Source organism: Jatropha curcas, chromosome 2 (assembly GCF_041381405.1).
Source record: "Jatropha curcas cultivar XTBG-Jc1 chromosome 2, XTBG_Jcur_1.0, whole genome shotgun sequence".
In the NCBI taxonomy this organism is placed as follows: domain Eukaryota; kingdom Viridiplantae; phylum Streptophyta; class Magnoliopsida; order Malpighiales; family Euphorbiaceae; genus Jatropha; species Jatropha curcas.
Genome location: NC_143152.1, coordinates 25,563,150 through 25,589,243, shown reverse-complemented (window position 1 = coordinate 25,589,243; position 26,094 = coordinate 25,563,150). Strand labels below are relative to the sequence as shown.

Below are 26,094 nucleotides of genomic sequence, written 5' to 3'. Positions count from 1 at the left end.
TTTTTAGCCAATTTTCATTTGGTTTTTAGTCGATTTTCATCCGATTTTTACTGGTTTAGGCCGACTTTTTGAACATATGATTTTTTTATACAACTCGGACCGGACCACAGTCCGGTTCCCGACCAAATCGGTTAAACCGGCTGGTCCAATTTTCATAACAATGGTTATAAGCAATGTATGTTTGTCTATTTCTTTGATTCATTAAAAGGGTAAGTTTCATCATGGAACAATAAACTCACTGAGTTGGACAATAACAATATGCATTTGTCAAATATAAATTTATTGATAGAGTCCATGTCTCGGTATAGAGATTGATGATTCCCCTACAGAAGCTTATAAGTTTTCATTATGTAAAACTTTATAGGTGGATTTTGTAATGCGACACATGAAATAAGTTAAGTGAAATTCTTGAGGAATTAAATTGCCAATTAAATAAAATAGTCGGTAATTTAATTTAATTAACAAGTGTCTGTAATCTTAACATAGGTAGTTTGTATATTTTAATATTAGGAGATTCAAAATTAATGAGGAGTTCAATTATAAATTTTTAGTGGAATAATTCATAATTTTGTTATAATAATGTTTTACAGGTTGTATAAATACATTATTATTATTATTATTATTATTATAAGGTAGCCTCATTAATTTTATTCCCGTGGGTCTCTATTGTGCCTGCATTATTTAAAGCTAATTAAGTGGTTAATTAAATTTAATATAAATATTGCAAAACGTGATTATATATATATATATATATATCGTTTTTGTTAATGTTAATTTTAGGAAAATATATAAGAGACGTTTAGACTAAACATAGACGTTAGTCTTCCATATTTCGTTTTTCCTCTCTCAATAGCCGTCTACCCACACAAATAGTTCTAAAGAAACAGCTTAGGTCACACAACAGGAGATTACAGAGAAAATTAGTTTGTTTTTGGTAGAGCAGAAGCTGTTCGCGCAAAAGCTATTGCATGGAAGAAAAATCGAAATCGGTGCTGATTTCTTTCGCTTAGAAGATTTTATGATTTCATAACTTTGATTTTATATTTTCTGTAGCACTGTGGTTTGCTTGTATATTATATATATGCGATCTCATGGCTTCCATTGTGTTTTGTTTTCCATCAATTGAAAGCAAAGAAAATTTTGACAAACACCTTTGGCACTATCTACTGTTTCCTAGAACAGCAGCTTATGGTAAAGAACATAATATACTAAAGGTAACTTCACAATAATATTATGAAAATTTTAAATTCTATGCAAAAAATTTTCGAAATTGAAAGTTTGTAATAAAATTATAAAAAATAATTTATTAATATTATTATTTATTTTGTCATTATCCCCATAAGGGAATAAAGATACTACATAGATATATCTGATTGCCCTACAAGTTGGAACTTTATATAAATAAAATCAACTATTAAATTATATATAGTCTAATTTAGGATACCACAAAGCATTTATTTAGTTTTTATTATTTGGGTAAAACTTAGAAGCCATTCGCAGTGTGTCCTCCATCCACAATTATAACTTGGCCAGTGATATATGAAGAAGCAGGTAAACAAAGGAATACCAGTACTGATGATGCCTCATTGTCAAAGTATGTTGGCAAAGGTTGAAAATAAAACAAACATTTGGAATTGGTGGCCAATTTGCATTTGTATTGTACTAATCAACAAAGGAAGGAAGAAAATAATGAAGGTAGGTGGCAGATATTCAATTTGTGCAAATTGGAATTGGTGGCCAATTTACATTTGAATTGCATAGCTCATTCACGCATTTTCTCTCCTATAAATAGAGGAGAGAATTTGCATCTACTTACACCAAAAATAGAGAGTGAGAGCAATTGTGAGAGAGAAAAATAAGTGAGATTATTCAAGAAGAAAAATTAAGCTTAATTTTTCGGGTATTCTTGAATAGAGAGTTGTGAGTGTATATAAACACTTTATTTATTTTTCTCCTATAAAAGATCTGTGGCAGTCGGGAGACGTAGGCAAGATTGGCCGAACTCCGTTATCAAATTGTGTATTATTTTCTGACTTATTAGGAATTTTGCGTAATTTTTCCCAACACTCATTAGGGTTTCCTTCTTGAGAGAGGAGAATGCGACGAGTGAAATCAATGAGATTCATGTAAAAGAGGACGATGTTAATTAATTCAATATTTATACATGTAAAATAGTTTGTGATTTGATTAATCAAAATTGAGAAAAAAATTGGTTTTTTTTTTATTCATTTAAGTACTTAGTAACTATTGTCTATACTATATATATATATATTGAAATTGAAAAACCTGTGCATAATTTGCGAGAGGGGTATGAATAAATCCTGGTACAATTGCATTAACTCGAATATTGTCCTCTGCCCACTAACATGCCAAATTTTTTGTAATTTGCTCCATTGCTCCTGCATATCGTCCATTTTTCCAATTAATCAAATCAACATTTCTACATGTATCCCTCAAATGATTATTGTTTTCTGTATCCCTTAAATCGAACTAATTGTTTTTCTATAACTGTTTAATATTTAAGTTATTTATGCAAAAATATAGTAATTTACTGATATGTATGACTACATCTTAGATACGTATTTCTTTCTAATTTAATGAAATATGATTTCATTTTCTTCAAAAAATAAAACCAACAGCTTTAATTGCAAATAAATAAATAACTCTATATGGTAAGCTTAATGTTTTATATTTTTTTTCTTTTTTTTTTCATTTGGTATGGATAACATAGCGAAATTTACTTGGAAAGGGAATGCTCTGAAGTTATATTTTTACACTGTAATTAAAATATTCTTATTAATCATATCTATTAAAAAAAAGAAAAGTATACACTAATCATATGTATAATTAATTTTTGTCAATTCAAAAGGTTATTAATAGGACATGCTACCGCAGTCCTAACAATAGTGTCAGTTTGCCATATTGAAAGAAAAAGGGGAAAAGAAGCATAAAATCATACCTTTGGATGCTGCATAGACAGCACAAAAAGGGAAAGCAATAATGCTTGCAATGGAAGAGATATTTACAACACTTCCATTTTGTGATGGCTTTAAGAGAGGAATGCGAAAGCTGACTTCGATGATATGCAGACTCAAAATTTGTACTCATAACCGTCGAAATGTCTTCAGCAGTATCCTTTAAGGCTTCTTTAAATCTATGTGTCCCAGCGTTGTTAACCTAATTAAGCAGATGTAAGATTGTGAGTTTCAATTTCAGTTAAAATAATTCTTTTTAAATATTAATTTCTCCATAGGCCAGCTCCCATGCCTCTCGGAGCGAACATGGAATATTCAGGTTATGTGGGCTATTAAACAGACACACGCTTGAATGCCCTCAGTTGAACCATTAAGAAAGAAAAAAGAACACTTACAAGAATGTTGAGCTTTTCATGAAAGATGGAGGAAACATTCTCTATAAGTTTTTCCCTCTGGTCTCGAATTGATACGTCGCATACGGATCCAGATACTTTGAAACCTTTGGTTTGCCATTCTTGTAAACACCCATCAAGCTCTTTTTGGCTGCGAGAACAGTGTGCACAGCTGCCCCAAATTCTGCTAATTCTTCTACTATAGCATGTCTGAACTCCAAAGAAAACTAATATAAGCATGAAATGAAAGAAGAGAGGAAAATAAACGATTAAGTAAATAAGCTTTACCCTATGCCTTTGGTTCCTCCTGTAACGAGAGAAGTGTTTCCCTTGAGAGACCATCTTTTCTCTCTGCTACTCAGCTTTGATTTTGCCATGGCCGCGTTGTTATTCTTTTTTATTGCTGTTTTCTGAAAACTAATTAACCTTTTTCCCTTTTTATATTGTCTGAATCTTGATTGGAGTGGTTAACTTATAATATTACAGAAACTTAAAGTTTCTTGCGCTTGTATAGTCTAATTTTCCGCTTATCAATTATGATATTGAATTGGACTAATCAAGCAGATCAAATACTTTCGGGAAGCATTGATTTTTAAAAATCAAGAACAATATTATGGTGGGGTACGGTTATGTAGTTTGATATATATACAGTGTAATAGGATAATAGGTTCAATTTTATAAAAGAAGAACAAAACTTGAGCTCAAGTTTTGGCCTAGTTAACATATAAGAATATTTTTAAAAGTCAATTTTGAGGCCAGGACCTATAAATCCCAACTATTGTCCAATGTCTAAAAATCTCACCATTATCTTCTTCCTTTAGATTCTGTAAAAAAAAAAAAAAAAAAAAAAAAAAAAACTAATCACCTCTTGTGCGGTGATTGCAGAAGAGAGGCTTCTTGAAGACGAAGAGAGAGAAAAGGAATACCTCACGGGTATTTTCTTGTTTTTGTGCTCTGTTTCATTTACTAACCAGCAACCACCCCCCCCCCCCCCCCCAAAGGGAATTTGAAAATTTACTTTATAATGTGCAAATGTTCATTGTAAATTTATTAGTTTGGTGGTATCGTTGTTATTGCTCAGGTTAATTGACATAAGATCAAACTTTAATTGCTGTAGTTTACATAGTTTTAGCTGGTTATTTTAATTAATTAGTTCTTACATATAAAAACAATTTTAGTTATTTTTTATATAGATTTATTTAGTTTAAATATGTATAAATAAGCACATAAGATCTCGCAATTTGCATAAATTATTTTTTGTTACGATTGAATAATCGACTTATATCATTAGTTTTAGATTTAGAACTAATCTTATTAGAGATTATGATTGTACTTCTCAAAAAATTTTATGTTAAATTTATAATTTATAACATCAGTCATAATGTCATATTGTTGAATGGCGAACAAGACTTGTAAGCATTGATTTTTCAACTCCAATGCAAGCGCTTTCAATTACTTTCAATACCACTGCTTTATTAAGATGAAAAAGAATAGCTTGAATATAGAGAGGAGGATCCTGCCAAACTCTTTGATCTTTTCTTTTCTTAATCTTTACACGTGTTTTTATATTCAGAATCGTGACGTAATGATATTTATTTAAGACTCTCTCAATATTGATAAATTCAAACTTCCAACTTCTAACCTTAATTGCTAATAAAATTATTAATAATTTTATGTTTATGAAATTATAGGAAAATACGATCTATACAAATACATGTGAATTATAGGAAAATACGATCTATATCCTCTTATGCATGCTATTATTACAAAAGAAAATTTTAACTACACCCTTGCTAAATTTAAGAATGTTATTGAACATTTTGAAACCAAGATTTCTAATATTGGAAAAAAATATATCCATAACCTATTAATGTGTAGAGAGATATAATTATTATTCTTTTGCGTGAACAATTTCATGATAAATGATGAATTTTTTGCTCAATATAAACACGACGAGATGATAGAGAGTGAAAATAATCAAGAAGACGAAGAGAACTGAATATTTATTTTTTGTCAAGTTGGACTTTATGCGTGAGAACTGTTATGAAGGATCGAATCTATATCAAGCAGGCGAATGATCAATGTTTTTACCATTAGGCCTCCAACTCGGGTGGTGCAGTCAATTAAAGTTTATGCACTGTAATTTTAACATTTATTATATAATAAACTATGGCTGATGCACTTTAATTTTTTATTTTTATAATGTAGTGAATTTTTATAATTATTATTAACTATTCAACTTTCATATACATATATATATATTTATATATATATATAATGTATTTTAGCAACTAATAGGCAACAATTTAGCAGGAATATGCAGGGAATATTATGGGTAAATCCGTTATTAATCCAATGCTAATTTGCGTGATAAAGTAGCATGCAACATACTAACGGTTTAGCAATGGAATTTAGCGACAAGACCATTTATAATGTCATTCTGTTGTCATTTTGTTGAATCCCAGCAAGACTTGTAAAGATTGATTTTTCAACTCCAGTACAAGTGCTTTCAATTAATGGGCCAACACTTTTATTAACATGAATAACTTGAATATGGACAAGAGGATCGCGCCAAACTTTTGCACTTTAAGTTTTTTTAACAAAAAAAAAAAAATTTACACGTGTTTCTATGTTCAAGTCGATATTCAAATGAAATGATCTCAATAGTGGCAACTCTAAATTGAAATCTCAAATTATTGATAGTTACATTAGTGCCACGCCAATGAAGTCCCATTGGAAATAAATCCAGTCATGATGCTCTCAAAGTGGGATTAGTAAAAGAAAGATGCTTGTATGCCCATGCTTGACTTAGAATAATACAATGCAATTAAATAGCAGAAAAGATTTGAAAAAATACCAAAAAGAATAGAAAATTTAGAAATTGCCTCCCAAATGAAGTAAGTTCTGCCAATAGACAAGCTACCGCGAAATAGTTGACTCATCGCATCATATATCATGCAAAAGACAGCACCTCTCTATCAATACCCATATAATTAAGCAAAATAAGTGCAATGGAGTACTGGAAAACAACTATCAGCTTGCTTGTTTAAGGCCATAAAGAGGCTTTTGAAGATGACAAACTTGATTAGGTTTTGTAACAGTAGCGGAATAGCCTCGAGGTAAGACTATGTAAACTTCTTTATGGTTATCTCTATAAAGAAAAGATTGTGAACATCAAGTTGGTAAAGATGCCAATTATGAGCAGCAGCAAAGGCCGATAATAAGTAGATTGTTGTAATTTTAACAAGGCAGAATGACTTAGAGTAGTCGATGCCCTTTGTTTTTTAACGTTTGGTTAAAAAATAAGCTTTATACCTTTCTATTGAACCATTAGGATTATATTTGATTTTGAAGATTCAATTGCATACTAGAGCACTTTTCCCAGGTGGGAGATCAGTAATAACATGGTACCTTTAATACAAAATGGCTTAAGCCATTTTGGTTGGTTCACCCTTCACATTATATGTCATTTTAGTTAGTTGTATTTATCCGATGTGGGATTACGCACGTACTCCAACAATTAATAAAAAGAAAAGGTGATTTGATGTTATGATGGAGATAAATGTTTATAGAAAACAACCGAAGATAAAAGATATAAAGGATGAAAATTATCTGATAAGCGCGAGGACTTATTAGAGAACAAAAGCAGAAGACAAATTATAATGGTAATCCTACAAATATACCGGTAGTTTTCTAGTTTTAGAAGATTGTCCAGGAGCTGAAATGAAGAGTATAAAAGGTACAGTAGTAGAATGAGGGATAGAAGAAGAAGATGAGTGCTTGGGTATACGAAAATGGGAAAGAGAAGAATCTTGAGGAAGAGGAATATCAAAATTTTGAGGAATATTAGTAGAGAAAGGAAAGAGATGCTCATGAAAAATGAAATTTCTGGAAATAAAATATCTCTCTAATGTGAATATCCAAAAGAATATAACCTTTACTGTCAAACTTATAACCAAGAATATATGCATTTTGGAACTCTAGGATCAAATTTACATCTATGAGCAGTAAGGCAGAGAATCAAAGACTTTAATATATTAAAATTAGGAAATTTATTAAAAATTAATTCATATGAGTTTTATTTATAATCAAAGGAGAAGGAAGTATACTGATCAAATGAACTGCATGAATGACAGTATAACGCTTATATTGGCATGGCAAGTGAGCTTGAAACATCATCAAGACTCTAGCAAATATCTATATTTTTAATATAAAGAGGTGCATGATTATTAAAAAAAGTGCAGTTCAAGCTGCCACATAATTTTTTATCAAAGTTTAGATGTTAAATTATATATTGGGCCGTATTCTTTCTATTACGGCATTGTTTTGAGAGGTTTCAACGCAAGTATATATTTTGATGAATGATGCCCTTTGAGCATAAAAATATGACATGCAAATTTTATTTCCATTGTCTCTTCTAATTAGAATATGGCAATAACATTGAGGAACTATATAATTAAATTTTAAAAACAGTGGTCTAACTAGTGTATTTGAGTATAAATGATAGATTGATTCATAATTTATACTTTTAGATACTTTTATATGCCGCATAATTTAAATGTGTATTTATTACGAAGGATAAAAAATTTTCACTAGTAATTAAATTCAAATGAACTGCATATTTTAAATTTAGCATGTCAAACTTAAAAAAAAAATTATGAAATTTTACTGAAAATTCATTTATAAATGAAATTCACAAGTTGAAAGATTGGAGGATATAATTTGATAAAGAAAAAAGTAACTAAGTTTAATCTTTTTTAGAAGGAAAAAAAATCATTGGGGTAAAGCAAAATGATAAGTGTTATTTTTATAGTATTTTTATTGTGATTTTGATTAAAATTTCTATTACTTTTAATTTATTTAAATTAGTTTGTATGTAATATTGATATGTTTTATTTAAAAGCTTCCTTGAAACACAATTCACTTGATTTTGAGGAAAAATGTAGGGTTTGGCAAGAAAAAGGACAAAAGTAAGGTAAAAACTCATTAAGCACGCCTATGCTACAGTGCCCGTGCTAATCAGCACGCCCGTGCTGTTACTACATAAGACTTCCAGAGGAGTGCACGCCCCAGACCGTACTACAGTGCACGCCCGTGCTACAATGGGAAATCCTAAACTTAGTCAAAAGTTGCCAACCAACTTCCACCAATTTATGGAGCTAATCTTGGACAACTTTCTTCACATACAAATCAAGCCTTAATTTATGCACATGGAAGACATAATTGAGAGAAATTGAAAGCTTGATTGAGAACTTTATTCCATAAACAAGGTGGAATTTATTCCCTAACAATGTAGAAGTTCTCCCCCAAGAAGTCTATATAAAGAGAGGAAGGATGCATTATAGAAATCCATCTCACACACTACACTCCACTCTTTCTTTCTCTCATTTTATAGTCTTGTACATAGTTTTATTTTCTTTAGAAGTTAAGTATTCAAGAGTTGTGCAAAGTTTCAAGGAAGCCATCCAAGCAATTCATCACTAGTTCTTATTTCTAAACTCTTAATCTTGTTTATTTCTTTCATTATCTTTATTGATTATGGAATATTTATCAAGTATTATTGAGTTTTATTTAAGTACTATGTGTAACTAAACTCTTATACTAGGGGGTTTGATGTAGCTTAATCTCTTTTCCAATTTATGCAATTAGATTTATTTTTCCTTATTCAAGTTATGATTTATTAATGAACTTAATGCTTTTAGGCAGAATTTTCCCCTAGATTGATTTATTTCAATTATCACTATCGGAAGAAGGATCTTTGATATGAAAAGGTTAATAAAACACATGAGAATAATAACTTGATGCGGAAGCTATACGGTTTGACTCATGGGGGGTTTTCATAAGTTAATGACCTTAGGTTATGAATTCACCAAACAAACCATAAAACTTAATGATTTAATTCATGTTTGATTGCGCTATTGGAAGATAGGTAATTAGACCGGGTTAAAATAGCTAACAATACATCGGGAGAGCTTGTTAGTGATTTTTGGGCTGTTTCCCCTACTTGAATAATTAAATTGATCAATGAACTAATGAAATAAATTGGATAGAGTTAAGTGAAATCAAAACCCCTAGTAGCTTTACTTCCTTGATTTCTTTTAATCAATTTTTGTTTACTTGACTCTTGTTTATTTTACATTTATACAACAAATCTCTTAATTATCGTTTAAATAATAACAAGATAACATAATTTGGTACTTGGATTACAATCCCTGTGGATACGATACTCTACTCATCATATATTACTTGTGGCGATTCGTATACTTGCGAAATAAGCTGTCACAAAACAAAATATTAGAAATAGCTGATTCTTTTTCCTTGCTAACTTGTCCATTCTAAAGTATAACCTTTCAAAATTCAGCTCATACAGCTTATTACTATATATTTAGGCTTTTTTAAGCCGTTATATTATATAATGAAATTTGTTTAAATGAATTCAACTTGTATTAAGGAGATAATACAGTACAACAGAACATAATTGTTTGAATTATATTTTTACATCTTACAACTTTTAAGAATGCGAAATCCCAGATTTTAACTAGTTTACAGCTGCAAATACAATTTAGATGCTTTTTGAAGTTTGGAAGAGACAAATATTGGTTTTAATTTGGTGAAAGACCATTTACAGTAATCCCTCCATCCACACAAATAATTTGGCCAGTTATGTATGAAGCAGCTGGAAGGCAAAGGAATGCCACCACCGATGATACCTCGTTTGGCTCCGCCATGCGACCCATTGGAGTGCGATCTAATACCCCACCGTATGCCTTTATAACAGCAAGGTCCTGAAACAAGATTTTTAATTTTCTTAGTGTAGTGTTTAAATTAATTTTTTATGTAAAAAATAAAAATATAAACAATTGTTTGAAGACAAAGCATATAAAAAAAAAAAAAAACCAAAGGAGAAGAGAAAATACAGGTTCTGTCAGGATTTCGGTCTTGACACCCGATGGAGCAACAGTGTTTGTGCGAATATTGTCTTTCGCCCATTCGCAAGCCAAATTCTTGGTCAATTGGTTGATTGCCCCTGCAGGAAACAGAACACTTGCGAATTGGTTATTCTGAACAGTTGAGTTGAGACAAAGCAAACAATCTTTTAAACCATATATACCTTTAGTGGCTGCATATACAGATATGATGGGCAAAGAGACTATACCAGCAATAGAGGATATAAAAACAATGCTTCCATTTCCTGATGTTTTGAGAAGTGGATGTGCTAGTTGACTTATATGATATGGAGCCTCAAGATTTGTACTCATTATGTTTGAGTACTCTTCGCTAGTATAATTCAAACAATCTTTGAGGGCTACTATTCCAGCATTATTCACCTGATTCAATGGAAAATAAAATGCAATCACCAGGCAGTCTCATAAAATGTAATAGTAATTCGATATCATATTATAAAATGAATCGGTCTAACTCACTTTTCAAAGCTAGCACAAGGGAGGAGAATTGTCCAGATCATATATTTAGAATAAAGACACGAAACGACACGAGATAACAAAAATTATAATCAGACTCATCTTTAATTGATTTAGGCTTTTACTACAATACAGATTTAAAAAATTATGAATAGATAGAAAAACTAGCTATTTGGCATCCTAACCTACTATAGCAGGTACATATCACTAGTTATATAAGTTTTTTTTTTTATTCTCTACAAATTTCTTTTTTCCTTCTTTTAGTAGAAAAAATGTCTTTTTAAATTACTGATAAAAAAAAATACATATCATTGTTTTTAATTATATATTTTTTCAATTTCATTTTGGATAAATATTTTTTTAAACTGTTAGAAATATTTTTTATAAATTAATTTTTATTTATTTTAATAATTTTAACCACATTCTCGTAAGCAAGAAAAAAATTTAACCACATCCGCTAGTTCTTAAATATATATTATAATATTATAATCAAGTAAATGAGAATTTTAAAAAAATAATTAAAATGAGATAAAGTAAATGATGTGTAAATTAAAATATTAAATTTAATAAAGTCACACAATTGCTTTTACAAAAGTTAATAGCTAATAATGAAGTATTAATATAAATATTTAAAATAATAAAAATTAATCGGCTAATAGTAATATATTCGTTAGGAGAATAGATAAGAATGTTTAATGCTATACATTTATAAAAACTTATATTGCATAATATATGTGATATGAATTTTTTCCTATACAAATAAAAGCAGGCTTTCAAAAAAATAAAGTTGATGAAATTGATTTTGGGTTAATAAATAAATATTAAATATTTATTTGCAATATTTTTGTTTTTAAACTAAATAGGAATTTTTTTACTTATATAATAGGTAGTTCGTTTCTCTTTTATTCTAGCATCCAATGGCTAAGTTTTAAACAATAAAATCTAATGGCCATTAATATTCACTATGGGTACATAATTATTAACATTCTGCATTGTAGTTTTTCCAATTGATTGATTTATGTTAAGGTGGAAAAAAAAAACCCACTTATCAATTAAGTTAATATTTAAGATTAAAAAAAATTCTAGTATTGGAGAGAAAAAAATCCTCCTAATGGTTACTAAGAATATAATTAAGATATGTCGAATTGATCAATTAAAGTTTGACTCGAATACAAAGGTCAAAACTCAAAATTTAACTCGATCTAATTTGAGATTTAGTTTTTGCTTGAATTGAACTCAAAACTTGACTAGATTTAAGATAATTTCAAATACTTTATTGGACTCTAAGGGACTAACTTACCTTTAAAAAGGTAAATTATTTATTAACATCAAATTAAAACTTAATAAAATCGAATTAAAGTTCATTTTAACGAATTATTATATTATATATAGAATATAATATTTAAGTTGACTTGACATGCCTCATTAGTTGAGCTACTCCACCTCAAGCTGGATGCTATTAAAACCGAATCGTGTTTGAATATTTAGCTAAAATTAATTGAAAAGCTAGTAATCTTAAATTCAACAACTTCAATCCCACAAAGACAAAACTATCAGTAATTACATTTTCATATTTTGAAACTGTTTTTTAAAAAAAAATCTTCCAAGAAATGGATTAATTAAACAACTTGTGAAAGAGAATAATTAAACTTACAAGGATGTTGAGCTTTCCATCAAAAACAGAGGAGACTGTATCAATCAGCTTCTCTCTCTGGGTTCTACAAGTGAGATCACAGACAGAGAAGCTTACTTGATAGCCTTTAGCTTTCCATTCTTTAACCCTTTCGTTAAAATCTTTCTCGTTACGTGAACATGTATGAACTCTGGCTCCAAATCCTGCTAGTTCTTCAACTATTGCACGTCTATTTCACAAACATAATAGAATTACTAAACTAAGAATTTAGTGGTGAAATACTCAAATATGAAAAATGGAATAAAAGCAATGAAAAGAGAAAGAGAAATAACCCGATGCCTTTGGTTCCACCAGTGACAAGAGCAGTCATGCCTTTAAGAGACCACCTTTGGTCTCTGCTACCAAGCTCTGTTTCTGCCATTTTTTATCCTAATTGCCCAACTGAGGACTAAAAAAGTTGTATTAAATACCAATACTTGATTGGCGGCAGCAACGAATAAAACATAGTTTACCGTAAATTAATAAAACGTGTTTCCTTCAAATGGAGATTTGAAATAATAGTTTGTTTTTATGGTTGAAACGCATTAAAAATGTATGAATAAATTAATCTCTCACCTAACAATTAAATGGAGATGGAAGAATACTATTTATCAAATAATAATAAAAAATTGAAATATTTATTGCGTTGGCATCGGAGTGAAATGGAAATTAAAATAATACTCCATCGGCTTCTAAATATTTTTCACATTCGAGAAAATATTATATCTCAAAATATTTGTCAATTTGTGTATTTTTCACAAATAATAAATTATTTTTTCATTTTTAACTTTTGTATTTGTCCAATAATGATCGTTGAATTCCTCAATAATTTATTATAACTTAAACAAAATAAAGATAATACAATCAATTTACTCTATAATTTATTATAATTTAGAAATTAAATGATTTTCTTTAAAGGAGGTGAAATATCCAAATGTGATAAGTATTTGAAAACGTAAAGTATAAAAACATTGGTGTTTTGTTTGAATGATATTAATGAAATCTGAAGAAGGATGGCTACCCCTTTGGAATTGCTGAATTGAAGGGAGTGAGGATTGTATTTGTCAATTTACAAATTAATTGCGGCACCAGCCAAGTGAGAACTGAACCCAATTCAAATTCAGTAGTTTTATGAATGAGATGTGGACCTAGATCGATTTATTAAGCATTTAGTGATTCCTGTGAGCAAAATGCATTTGACTATAAGAAGCAAAGTGATTCAAACATTTAAATAAAAATATTTTCTATTTAAACACAAAATTAGAAATAATTGAGAAGTTTAAACATGAATAATATAAATAACCTTTATTCATATATTTGATTCTTCAAAATTTTATACTTATTATAGGGTGTGCGTGTAATTAAAATATGAATTTACATATATACAACCGTAAAATTAGGAGTAGCCAGCAGTGACCTTTGCCTCCTCTAACTTTAAAATTTTTTAAAAATTTAACTTGCAAAATTTAGAATATTTTGCATTTTATTTATAAAATAGTAAATTTTTTCAATTTCTAACACTTAAAATTTGAAAATAAATTTTCGCCCTCCTAATATTGTTTTTCTAGTTCCACCACTCCATTTTGCCCTTTTTAGTCCAAGTTGCAATAAGGTTGAATTGAGGAAATTTCTCAACCTTTGATATCATTATAACGGTTGAGTTAGTAATTTTTGATTCTTAATTCTATTCATCCATTTTCACTCAAAAAAAAATCATTTTTAGTTTATTAATTTCAATGCGTGAACAAACACAAACCAAAATTTGTTTGTCACTCAAGGTCACCATTAACACATGTTTAGGTGTTTGCAAATCTTAAAAATTCTTGTGTGTTGTCTCTATACTCTTCCAATCTTAAAAATACCATTGGCTTCCCCATGTTAAAAGAGAGTTAACTCTGCCCCTGATCACTTGTATAGCATGCATATATATGAAATATATGAGTTAAAATTGCTATAATTTTGATAAAATATATGTCATAACTTTGTCTTGTATGTGTAAATTTGGATAAATATTTTCTCTTTTTTCTCTCTAACCGTCTAACATTAATTTTAGTTTGGGACTGCTGCTGTTGATCAGCAGTAACACCTGCCTTCTATTCTTTATTTTGATTCAACTTCTACTCTTTCTTTCTTTTAATCTCCTATTCACTTTTTTTTTTCTTTTTTGAAAATATATCTTATTCACTTTTAAAAACTTATAGATATGTTTTTTTCTTGGTTCTTGTTAATATTGTTTTGTCTTATCATATTTGGAGTTTCTTGCCCTTCTCCGTGAGAGTTTGGTCCCTTCTTTATGAGAGTATATTGCTAAATAAAAATATGATGTTTGATTTATTTGATTGGAGATCTTAGATCTTAATTTGCAGATGTGGATCTTCTATCAATGGAGCCTGTTAGTGTGGCATGTTCCTCTAGTAATATTACTGATGAATAGTGGTAGGAACTTGTCTGTGTAGTCATATGTTGCAAATTCTTGAAAAACAATCCACATATAAAAAATCTAGAAGAGTTATTATTTTATTATCCAAATCAATTAAATGACTAGTTGTTACGATAAAAATTTATATCTTTTGTCAATATCATTTTCGAGTAGAATGATCTAATATTAGCTTTTTTATTTTTAATTTTATTATTTAAAAGAATATAAAGAATTTTTTTGATTTGTTAAAAATTTTTGAAAAAACAATTCAGGTATGAAAAATCCAGAATAGTTATTATTTTATCATTCAAATTAATTAAATGACTAGTTAATACCATAAAAATTTATATTTTTTTACCAAGATCATTTTCAAGTAGAAGGATTTAATATTATATCTTTTATTTTCAATTTTATTATTATTAAAAAGAATATATAGATTTTGATTTGTTAAAAAATCAACGAACTCTATTAACTTCTAATAATAAAATTTCACATCTATTTTATATGAGTATTCATAATGTTTGATATTATAATTAATGAATTATACATTTTAGAAAAAAAATTGAAAAATAATTTTTTGTTTGAAAAATTGAAAAATCTCTCTCTTTTTTTCTTTTAATTTTTGGGCTTGTTGTCAATTGTTTTGAATTTTACTAAGTTAAAGTAATAACAATAGATAATAATAATAATTTATCTTGTAAAATTAATTTTTATAACAATAAAGTAGTTTAGATATTCAATAACTTAGTGACACAATGGCAAAATGACTCCTTTTGGACGGAAAGAACTTATTGGACGAAGCCTCTAAAAACTTAAAATCTCTCTTCTCTTCTTTCACGGGCGGCCACTGGTTAGCTCTCACAGTGGTCACCCCTTTTCTTATTTTATTTGGTTTTTTTGCAAATAATTTTCAGATCTGTAAATAGATTTGACTTATTGTCGCCCATTTATTGAAATTTATTATTGCCCATATATTGAAATTTTGTCCTCAAATTTAATTCTGAGTTATTGCTATCATCATTATGGTGATTTTGTCTAGCATCTTTTATTATTTGGATAGTTATGCAGAAAGAAGTGCAGATCTTCTCTCCAATAGAAGGAAGAAATTTGAATGTAATCAGATCGGACATGTAGAAAACCATGAAGTCAAACAGTGGCCATAAATAGCCATCAAGTGGAGCAAGCGATCGTCTATGGCACAAATAAATTCGATCAAATACTTCAAATCAAGATTGTATTTTTTTATTCTTTGTATAAGTGGTTTATTATTAAGCTTCTTATACAAAAATATAGAAACATATTGATCTGTATTCCATATCTGTATACAATTTCTATTGAATGAAATTCTAGTTTGATTTTTCAAAAAAAAAAAAAATATTCAATTACTTAAGATTAGATTTTTTTTTAGGATCAGAAACATATAAATAGATGGCTTTTTTTTTTTTTAAACAAAATTACTTATATGTGAAGAGACTTTTTAGAGGGTTTACAGTAAGGATGACAATCGATAATTTTACCCGATTTAATCCGATCCAATTTTGACATGTTCGGATAGTGAATAGACGGGTTTGGACGGGTTTATTACCATATCAGATACGAATTCAAGAACTCGAGTACCCACTATCAATTACGCGTTTAATTAATATTTTAAAAATATTTAAAATAACTTTTTTTTTTCAAAGAAAATTATATATATATATATATACATCTTTTCAATTATAATTAATGCTATAATTATTCTTAATATTTTATATTATATTAATATTTTATATTATATTTTTGTTAAGTCGAAATAATAACTTTATAATGTTTACTCATTTTTTATTTTTAAAAATAAAAATAAAAATATTTTTAATGCTAAAGGGATATTTAAACATGTTTAAATATTTAAACGGTTAATTGTAATTGGGCTCAAGACAGGTTCGGGTACGAAAGAAAAATTTTTAAATAGTTTCATAGCTGTCAAATCGAGAATTGAAATTTTTATATTTAGAGTCAAGAATTGAATCGTAAAATTCAGTATAACTTTTCAAAATTAATTAAAAATAAAAATACATATATATTTATGGATATATTTCCATTAATTTTATCAAAAGATATAATTGCAAGTAATGTATTTGTTTAAATTTCAATTCTAAATCGTTTACTAAACAAAAAATGAAAGAGAACTTAAAGACTTGCGTAGTTGTTAAGTTCATAATATCAAACTATGAAATTAAAATTTTAATATAACAAAAAAAGAAAACTATCAAGCCACTAAAGTTTCCTATCCAAATCCATATTTCATTATCATTTTCAAATTCAAGCCCTTCATTATTTATCTTTTCAAATAATTATATTCTCTTTTTTTTTCTATATTGACTTCTCCATTGGTTTTATTGGATAGGAGAATCATTTGACATAATAATCAATTTAAATTGTAAGATTCTAATCATATGAATAGTAAGGTTCACCATCAATACTTATTCATCGTAAGATTCGAATCATTGAGCATAAAAATTGAATCGAATCATAAGATTCGTATTGTGATTCATAAGATTCTAATAACTTCAGATACCTAATTTATAATTGGGTTTGGATTTGATAGTGCATTTTATATGGGTATATCATCTGTTGTCATCCCTAATTTACAGTACTATTAAGGAAACAATAATAGAGAAAGAGAATAATAGACAATTTCTAATTAAAAACATTGGCTGAATACATAAATTCGCCATAAATTTTGTTACTTAATTTTATAGCACCTTCAACTTTTATTTTGACCCGTTAAACACTTCAACTTATAAAATTTTACTTATTGAACACTTCAACTTGTAGAATTATTTTATTAAGCATTTCAACTTACAAATTTAGATCAATTAAATACCTATTAAATAGTTGAAAATGTGAAAATTATTGTTGTAAAAATTGTGCTGACCACATCCAATCAATATTTTTCATATAAAAGCCAAAAATCCTTTAAAATATTGCTATTAGTGTGGAAAAGTGTATAATATTAGCAAAATTTGCAAGTTCAGATGCACTATAAGTCATTCATAAAGGTGCCACAAAGTTAAAGTTGAGAAGTTCAAGAGTGAATTTATATATTTTGTTGGGTCCCGGCAATAAGATTACGAGAAAAATAACACAGCGGAAAAATAAAAATATGACACAGATATTTACGTGGTTCACCCTTTAACTGTTAGGGCTACGTCCACGGGACAAAAACCGAATAATTCTTCCACTATTAAAAATAGTAGGCTTACAAAGAGAGTAATACAAAATAGTGGCACTCACACAGTGTTTCCCAAATTATCCTCACTATTCTCTCGACCCGAGTTTTAGAACCCAATTCTAAAACTCAAATTCTCTCAAAAAAAAAAAAACTCTCTTCGCTCTTTTGGTCTGTGTGTTATGAAGCGTTGTGCCATCTCCTATTTATAGGAGGGATGGACGCGGGATTAGGAGAGGTGGACGCGTTAATTACGCGTCCACCGAAAAACGGATCACCTACCAAGAAGAAAATTCTTATTTTCTTATTTCCATTTTCAACTACGTGTGGGTCCTACCACGTTTTCTTTTTTTTTTTATTTGTTTCAAATGTGGGTCCCATTGAGTGGGCACCGCACAACAAATCTCCCCCTGCACACTCAAGTAGGGACGTTAGCCATACCGGCTAGCTTTCTGCAAGTGACAAGCTTCTCAGTAGGCAGAGCCTTAGTCATCATATCAGCTCCATTATCATCAGTGTGAATCTTTTCAATCTGAAATAACTTCATCTCCAGCGCATCGCGTATCCAATGATACCTCACATCAATGTGCTTTGACCTTGAATGAAAGGTCGAATTCTTGCTGAGATGTATCGCGCTTTGACTATCACATAGCAGAATGTACTTCTCTTGTTCTACACCCAATTCTTGTAGGAATTTCTTCATCCATAAGAGTTCTTTGCTAGCTTCTGTAATGGCGATATATTCCGCCTCAGTGGATGAGAGTGCAACGCATTTTTGCAATTTTGATTGCCAAGAAACTGCTGCTCCTGCAAAAGTCATCAGATATCCAGAAGTTGATTTGCGCGAATCAACATCACCACCCATATCTGCATCTGTGTAACTATCTAACACAGGTCTATTATCACCAAAACATAAGCACATTTTGGAAGTGCCCTTAAGATACCTGAGAATCCACTTCACTGCATTCCAGTGTTCTTTACCTGGATTTGAAAGAAATCGGCTAACAACACCAACAGCATGAGCAATATCTGGTCTTGTGCATACCATGGCGTACATCAAGCTGCCAACGGCGGATGCATAAGGAATTTTCTTCAGTTCTTCTTTTTCTTTCTCACTTGAAGGACATTGACTAAGACTTAATTTGAAATGACCTGCAAGCGGAGTAGAAACTGGTTTTGCATTGCTCATATTGAATCTGCTGAGAACTTTCTCGATGTACTTCTCTTGAGACAGCCACAACTTTCTCTTTTTCCTGTCTCTGGAGATCTTCATTCCGAGTATCTGTTTTGCCGATCCCAAATCCTTCATGGCAAAGGATTTTCCAAGTTCCTTTTTCAAGCTCTCAATTTTCTTAGCATCTTGGCCCACAATAAGCATATCATCCACATATAACAAGAGAATAATAAAGTCGCCTTCTATGAACTTTTTCACAAATACACAGTGATCAGAAGTAGTTTTCTCATACCCGTGATTTACCATGAAAGAGTCAAACTTTTTGTACCATTGTCTTGGAGCTTGTTTGAGGCCATACAAGCTTTTCTGCAATTTACACACCAAGTGTTCTTTGCCTTTGACTCTGAACCCTTCTGGTTGCTCCATATAAATTTCCTCCTCTAAGTCACCATGGAGGAAAGCGGTCTTTACATCAAGTTGCTCGATCTCCAAATTCAGGCTAGCTGCTAAACCGAGCACAACTCTGATAGAAGACATCTTGACTACGGGTGAGAAAATTTCTTCAAAGTCAACTCCTTTCTTCTGACCGAATCCCTTCACAACCAGTCTCGCCTTGTACCTTGGCTGTGAGTTGTTCTGTTCAGTCTTCAACCTGAACACCCATTTGTTCTTCAATGCTTTCTTACCTTGAGGCAGTTTCACCAACTCATAAGTCTGGTTCTCATGTAAGGACTCCATCTCATCTTGCATGGCTTTCAGCCACTCATTCTTTTTACAATCTTCCATTGCCTCCTGGTAGTTCTCTGGTTCTCCCCCTTGAGTCAACAAGTCATATTCATTAGGAGAATATCTTTGGGAAGGTATCCTGCCTCTCGCAGATCTTCTCAATTGAGGCAGTTCTTCTATTGGAGCTGGTTCAGCATCATTCTGAACAGGTTCATCATCATCTTCTTCATCATTTTGTGGTTCTATATGAGGTTCTGCATCAAGACTAACAGGAAACTCATTGATAGACTTTGGCTTTTCATTTTTCTCAAAGTCTTCAATGGTTTGGTCTTCCAGGAATACTACATCTCTGCTTCTGATGAGCTTCTTTTCAACTGGATCCCATAATCTGTACCCAAAATCATCATTTCCATAACCCAAGAAGATACAATGTTTTGACTTCGAATCAAGCTTGGATCTTTCATCTTTTGGAACATGAGCAAAAGCCCTGCAGCCAAATATTCTAAGATGATCGTAAGAAATATTTTTCCTTGACCACACCTTTTCTGGAACATCTCCTTTGAGGGAGGTTGAAGGTGAAAGGTTGATCAAGTAAACTGCAGTATTCATTGCTTCAGCCCAAAAGGTTTTAGGAAGTTTAGCATGAGAGAGCATGCATCGAACCCTTTCAACAATGGTCCTGTTCATTCTCTCTGCAACTCCATTCTGCTGTGGAGTTTTGGGAACTGTCTTCTGAAGTCTGATGCCGTGTTCTGAGCAATACTTCACAAATGGACCTCTGTACTCACCACCATTATCAGCTCTAACACATTTTAGCTTTCTTCCCGTTTGTCTTTCAACACTGACATGAAAGACTTTAAACATATCCAGCACCTGGTCTTTTGACTTTATTGGGAAAGCCCACACCTTTCTAGAATGGTCATCAATAAAGCTAACATAATATAAGCAGCCACTCAAAGATTTGTCACCCATTGAGCAAACATCAGTGTGTACCAATTCTAGAATACCAGGTTTTCTAGATGGAGAAGGAGATCTTTGAAAGGAAACTCTATGTTGTTTACCAGACAAACAATCAGTGCATATTTTCAGAGGCAAACCTTTCAAAGATAGCATTTTCTTCTTAGTGAGAGTCTCCATTCCTTTCTCACTCAAATGCCCAAGTCGTTTGTGCCATAACTCAGCAGATGAATCTTCAACTGCATTCACTACTCCTGTGCAAACTTTAGCCTGGGTGTAGTAGAGGGAGTTGAACTTTCTTCCTCGACCGAACACCAAGTTGCCTTTGGAAAGCTTCCACGTTCTGTTGACAAACAGATTTGTATAGCCCAATTCATCTAGACAGTGAACTGAGATCAGATTGAAGTTTGCTGTAGGAGTGTATCTCACATCTTCCAACCAGAGATCATATCCAGCATTGGTTTTGATGCATACTGTTCCAATGCCGCAATTTTCCACATATGTGCCATTCAAAGTCTTGACATGGCCGTAATCTCCGAGGGTAAGTGATGAGAAATATTCCTTATTTGAAGAAATATGATAAGAACATGCAGAGTCAATAATCCATAAAGATTGTTGACTAGTGGAACACTCACTAAGACCAGCATGAGAAATCAGCGCACTACCATCACCAAGTGCGTCAGCATCAATAGCTACTGAAGCTACCTCCGTATCGTCTTTTTCTTCATCACTTTCTTTGGCTCGTTCCTTCTTCCACTTTCTACAATGCCTTTGGATGTGACCGGGCTTGCCACAATGATAGCAAGTGACACCTTTTCTTGACTTGGATCTTCTCCGTGAATTGTCACGTTTGTCTGGATTTTGGGGGTATCTTGTTCTGCTTCTCCCCCTCCTTTCTGTAACTGTAACGAGTGCATCTGAGTTGCTACTCGTAGCATTCTCCTTACGTCTGGTTTCTTCATTCAGAATGCTTTCCTTGACTGTGGTTAAGGTCAGATTCCCCTCCGACACATTACTGAGCGTAACAGTCAGTGTCTCCCAACTGTCTGGCAAGGAACTCAATAAGAATAGTGCCTGCACCTGGTCGTCAAACACTATCTTTGACGTCGTCAGTTGGTTCACTATTTCTTGAAATTTGCCCAAGTGATCTGAAGCACTTTCGCCATCTTTGTACTTTAGATTTACAAGCTTTTTAATTAAAAAGGCTTTGTTCTGGGCATTCTTCCGCTCGTACATGTCCTCCAACTTCTTCCAAATTGAATAGGCATCTTTCTCATGAGCGATATGATTTATGACGCTCATTTCAACAGACTGCCTAATAGTTGCGACTGCTTTTCTGTTAATTGACTTCCAATCGCTTTCATTTATTGAAGCTGGCCTGACCCCCTTCAACTCAATCGTTTCAAACAGATCTTTACAGCATAGAAGATCTTCCATTAATATCTTCCATACTGCATAGTTTGATGAGTTGAGTCTAACCATTGTGCCTGTTGTTCTGTCGTCCATTTTTAACTTGTGCAGAATATTATCACCAGCAAAAACCGTATACGTGAATAGTAGTATACGTGAATAGTGACCGTATAATTGAATAGTAACAGTATACGTAAACAGTACCTGTATGCGTGAATAGTAACTGTATATGTGAATAGTACTATGCGTGAATAGTGCTGGGCTTATTTGAAACGGACTTAGCAACAGTAACGCCAATAGTACTGTTCACCATCAACTTTGAGTTACTATTTTACTATTCATCACTAAGTCGATTCTGCAACGTCTTTTCGAACGGACTGCACTAATGGACTCGGCGTAATTTTCTCGTCGTCGTGGTATATTTATTTTTAAAATATATCCACGGATCTGGTAAACCTTCGGCTCTGATACCACTTGTTGGGTCCCGGCAATAAGATTACGAGAAAAATAACACAGCGGAAAAATAAAAATATGACACAGATATTTACGTGGTTCACCCTTTAACTGTTAGGGCTACGTCCACGGGACAAAAACCGAATAATTCTTCCACTATTAAAAATAGTAGGCTTACAAAGAGAGTAATACAAAATAGTGGCACTCACACAGTGTTTCCCAAATTATCCTCACTATTCTCTCGACCCGAGTTTTAGAACCCAATTCTAAAACTCAAATTCTCTCAAAAAAAAAAAAACTCTCTTCGCTCGTTTGGTCTGTGTGTTATGAAGCGTTGTGCCATCTCCTATTTATAGGAGGGATGGACGCGGGATTAGGAGAGGTGGACGCGTTAATTACGCGTCCACCGAAAAACGGATCACCTACCAAGAAGAAAATTCTTATTTTCTTATTTCCATTTTCAACTACGTGTGGGTCCTACCACGTTTTCTTTTTTTTTTTATTTGTTTCAAATGTGGGTCCCATTGAGTGGGCACCGCACAACATATTTGACTTGAAAATATTTTTAATTATGTTTTATAATATTCAATTAATACGTGTTAAACATAATCCTTATTCTAAGTTATGTTGCATTTTTGTTTCTTTCCTTCTTCAATAGCTTAATCAGTATTCAGTAATCAAGGTTTAGTGAATGAGCTCAGGCTCAGCTTAGCGCCGCTTAAAATAATAGGAATAATAATGCACATATATTAAGAAAATATGTAAAATTCGAAGTGGAGCACCTATAGGCTATAGAAACAGAGCGACGACGGAACATGCCAGACAACAATAGACCTGCTTCTAGAACCGAGGCAAAAATAATAAAGTGCCTAGTCAACGACAACGACAACGACATTGAGGTATGGCTTGTGGCCTTGTGCACGGGGACCAATGACCACAATTTGTGTATAGGGAATGCGAAACTCGACGAAACGACCACCCAACATCCAGACATCGTTTGGCATTATAAGTCACTGTTCCACGGCATGCAAAATCGTCGTTTCCGCTTGTCGTATGCACTATCTGGTAGACAAAACTGTCATTTTGTACTAGGCAAGTTGTGTTTGGTCGGCCTAATTAACAAGTATGAAGCCGACAGAGACAGCCAAAGGTTTTGGAACCAAATTCAAAACCAAATGGGGGATTCCATTTCGTCTAAATAATATTCCAGATTGTTGATAAGAAAGTTTAAAGAAAATTTTGGAATAAATGAGAATTAAAAATTTATTTACTTTTATTTTTTAAAATATATCGACAATATTAATTTAATATTATTTTATTCCTATTAGTCACTATTTGTATGAAACCATACAAAAATATACAAAATGAACATTAATTTTAATTATGAAACCAGGAATTTGCTTTTGATGATGACATATGTATTACAAGATATAAACTAGGGTAATGCATTGATGATGATATGTACAATGAGATAAAATTAAATCCGTGAGATAAATAATTGAGTAAGAGGTTAAGACCATGCTATGCTAGCAAGCTAGTAACATTTATATGTCCATCTAGAGGATGTTTGATTCAACTGATTCATGCAGTTCATAGCTGATTCGTACACAACAGCTATGTTGTTAGTGTTTGGTAAGCATTTTAATCAACATCAACTCTTAAACAACTATTTGATTCCATCATCTACATTGATAGTTGATTCGTATTTTTATCATATTAGTCGTTAACTCGAGTTTCACGTGTGAATATTTATATATTGTTTCAACAATTATTGTTTTTACAATGCATACTAAAAATAAGAATAAAAAATTGGGAAAATATTTAGAGAAAATCTCAAAAAATACATATCCCTGAATTCTAGTGTTATGCACAAATAATCATAAAAATTTATAATACTTTAATGAGAAAATAATATTACTTTATCTTTAGTGATTGTACATTGCTAGAAATACTAAATATAAAGTAAAATCAAATATAAAACATCTATTATCTTTACTATACTTTGAATTGTTCAAATAACATTCTATCAAGGGATAAACAAAAACAAAAATATAAAATATATATTTTCAATAAACCATTACAATTAAAACAAGTCTATTGAATAGTAAAAATTTGAGAAATTAAAAATTTCTAGTAAATACATTTGTTCAAGTAAATTCAAAAACCGAATATTGAAAAAGATAATTATGCAAATAAAATATTAATTTTTAAATAAATATTATTTAAATAAATTATTTGATAGTTAAATTATTTTATAATTTATAAATTAATGAAAAATAATATTTCAAAGAAAATAATGAAATATGTATATATTAATGAAAATAAAATCTGAAAATGAAAAAAGTAAACAAAATTTAAAGAAAACAACTATTTTTTTAATATTACCTTGCAACCAATTGATGATCTACTGATTCGATCATCTATTTTGAATTCCCTACACTTTCGTAGATAATAAAAAAGAAAAAACAAAAACAAAAACTTACATGATCAATGTAATAAAAAAAAAAGGAAAAGAAAAAAAAAAAAAAAACTAAACAAACCAATCTCTATTTACCTTCTTCTCAATGGTAATCCTGTTTCCTATATTTCCAAGGTCCATGGGCAGTTGCAATTTGTCTGAAATAGTTGTTTTTCTTAAATAGTTATATATTATTTAAAATTATTTGAATTATTTTTTTTTTTTATGGTTTTATGTCCAACCAATTCATAATTCAAAAGTTCACACATTTGATGAGTTTGATTGAATAAAAAATTATTGACTCATTAACATAAATTGAATATTTTAAATCAATAAATTTGATCCACGTATATCCCTAGATCGAAGCTTGCAAAGGACCGGGTATTTCAAAGTTTATTAAGCTGGTAGTTGTTTGACAAGGCTCTGTTTGACAATAATTTTTTAAGTGACTTTTAGCTTTTGACCGGTCAAAATGCTAAATATTAGTATTTTTTATAGTATTCGATAACATAATGTTTGAACTAGTTTTTAGATATCAATGTATCGTCTTATAAAAAATTAACTCATTTAATGTTTAGCTTTTAATATTTTATGAAAAATTAGTCAAATAGCGAACAGTTAACTCGAGACTGGACTCGGTAAAAGCTCGCTCGAGCTTATTCATAAACTTATTGAGCCGAGCTATTGACCTCCTTTAATAAACGAGCTGAGCTCAAGCTTGGGTCGCAGCTCGCAAGCCAGCTTTATCAAGCGAAGCTCACAAGCTATCCTTATCGAGCCGAGTCGAGCTCATGAGCTAGCTCAATAAGATAAAAATTAATTAAAA

The 26,094-nt window shown here is 30.9% G+C and overlaps 1 protein-coding gene and 1 pseudogene across 3 annotated transcripts; both read right to left on the bottom strand.

Moving 5' to 3' along the window:
• Positions 1 to 2,862: 2,862 nt before the first annotated feature.
• Positions 2,863 to 3,932, bottom strand: LOC105636383 (tropinone reductase homolog; annotated as a pseudogene). The gene is made up of 3 exons (XR_016319585.1): positions 3,656 to 3,932; positions 3,371 to 3,577; positions 2,863 to 3,177 (listed from the first exon to the last, which is right to left on the bottom strand). The product of XR_016319585.1 is annotated as a tropinone reductase homolog (transcript).
• Positions 3,933 to 9,825: 5,893 nt separating this feature from the next.
• Positions 9,826 to 12,927, bottom strand: LOC105636338 (tropinone reductase homolog At2g29290). 2 transcript variants are annotated; one of them, XM_020680138.3, is made up of 5 exons: positions 12,754 to 12,927; positions 12,443 to 12,650; positions 10,524 to 10,695; positions 10,285 to 10,394; positions 9,826 to 10,152 (listed from the first exon to the last, which is right to left on the bottom strand). In XM_020680138.3, the coding sequence occupies exons 1-5, from the start codon at positions 12,840 to 12,842 to the stop codon at positions 9,970 to 9,972; spliced, it is 762 nt and encodes a 253-aa protein (XP_020535797.1). In that variant the 5' UTR covers positions 12,843 to 12,927; the 3' UTR covers positions 9,826 to 9,969. The 2 variants fall into 2 exon arrangements, with proteins under 2 accessions (XP_020535797.1, XP_012074990.1); XM_012219600.4 differs by having other exon boundaries at positions 10,479 to 10,695; positions 12,754 to 12,926.
• Positions 12,928 to 26,094: the final 13,167 nt, after the last annotated feature.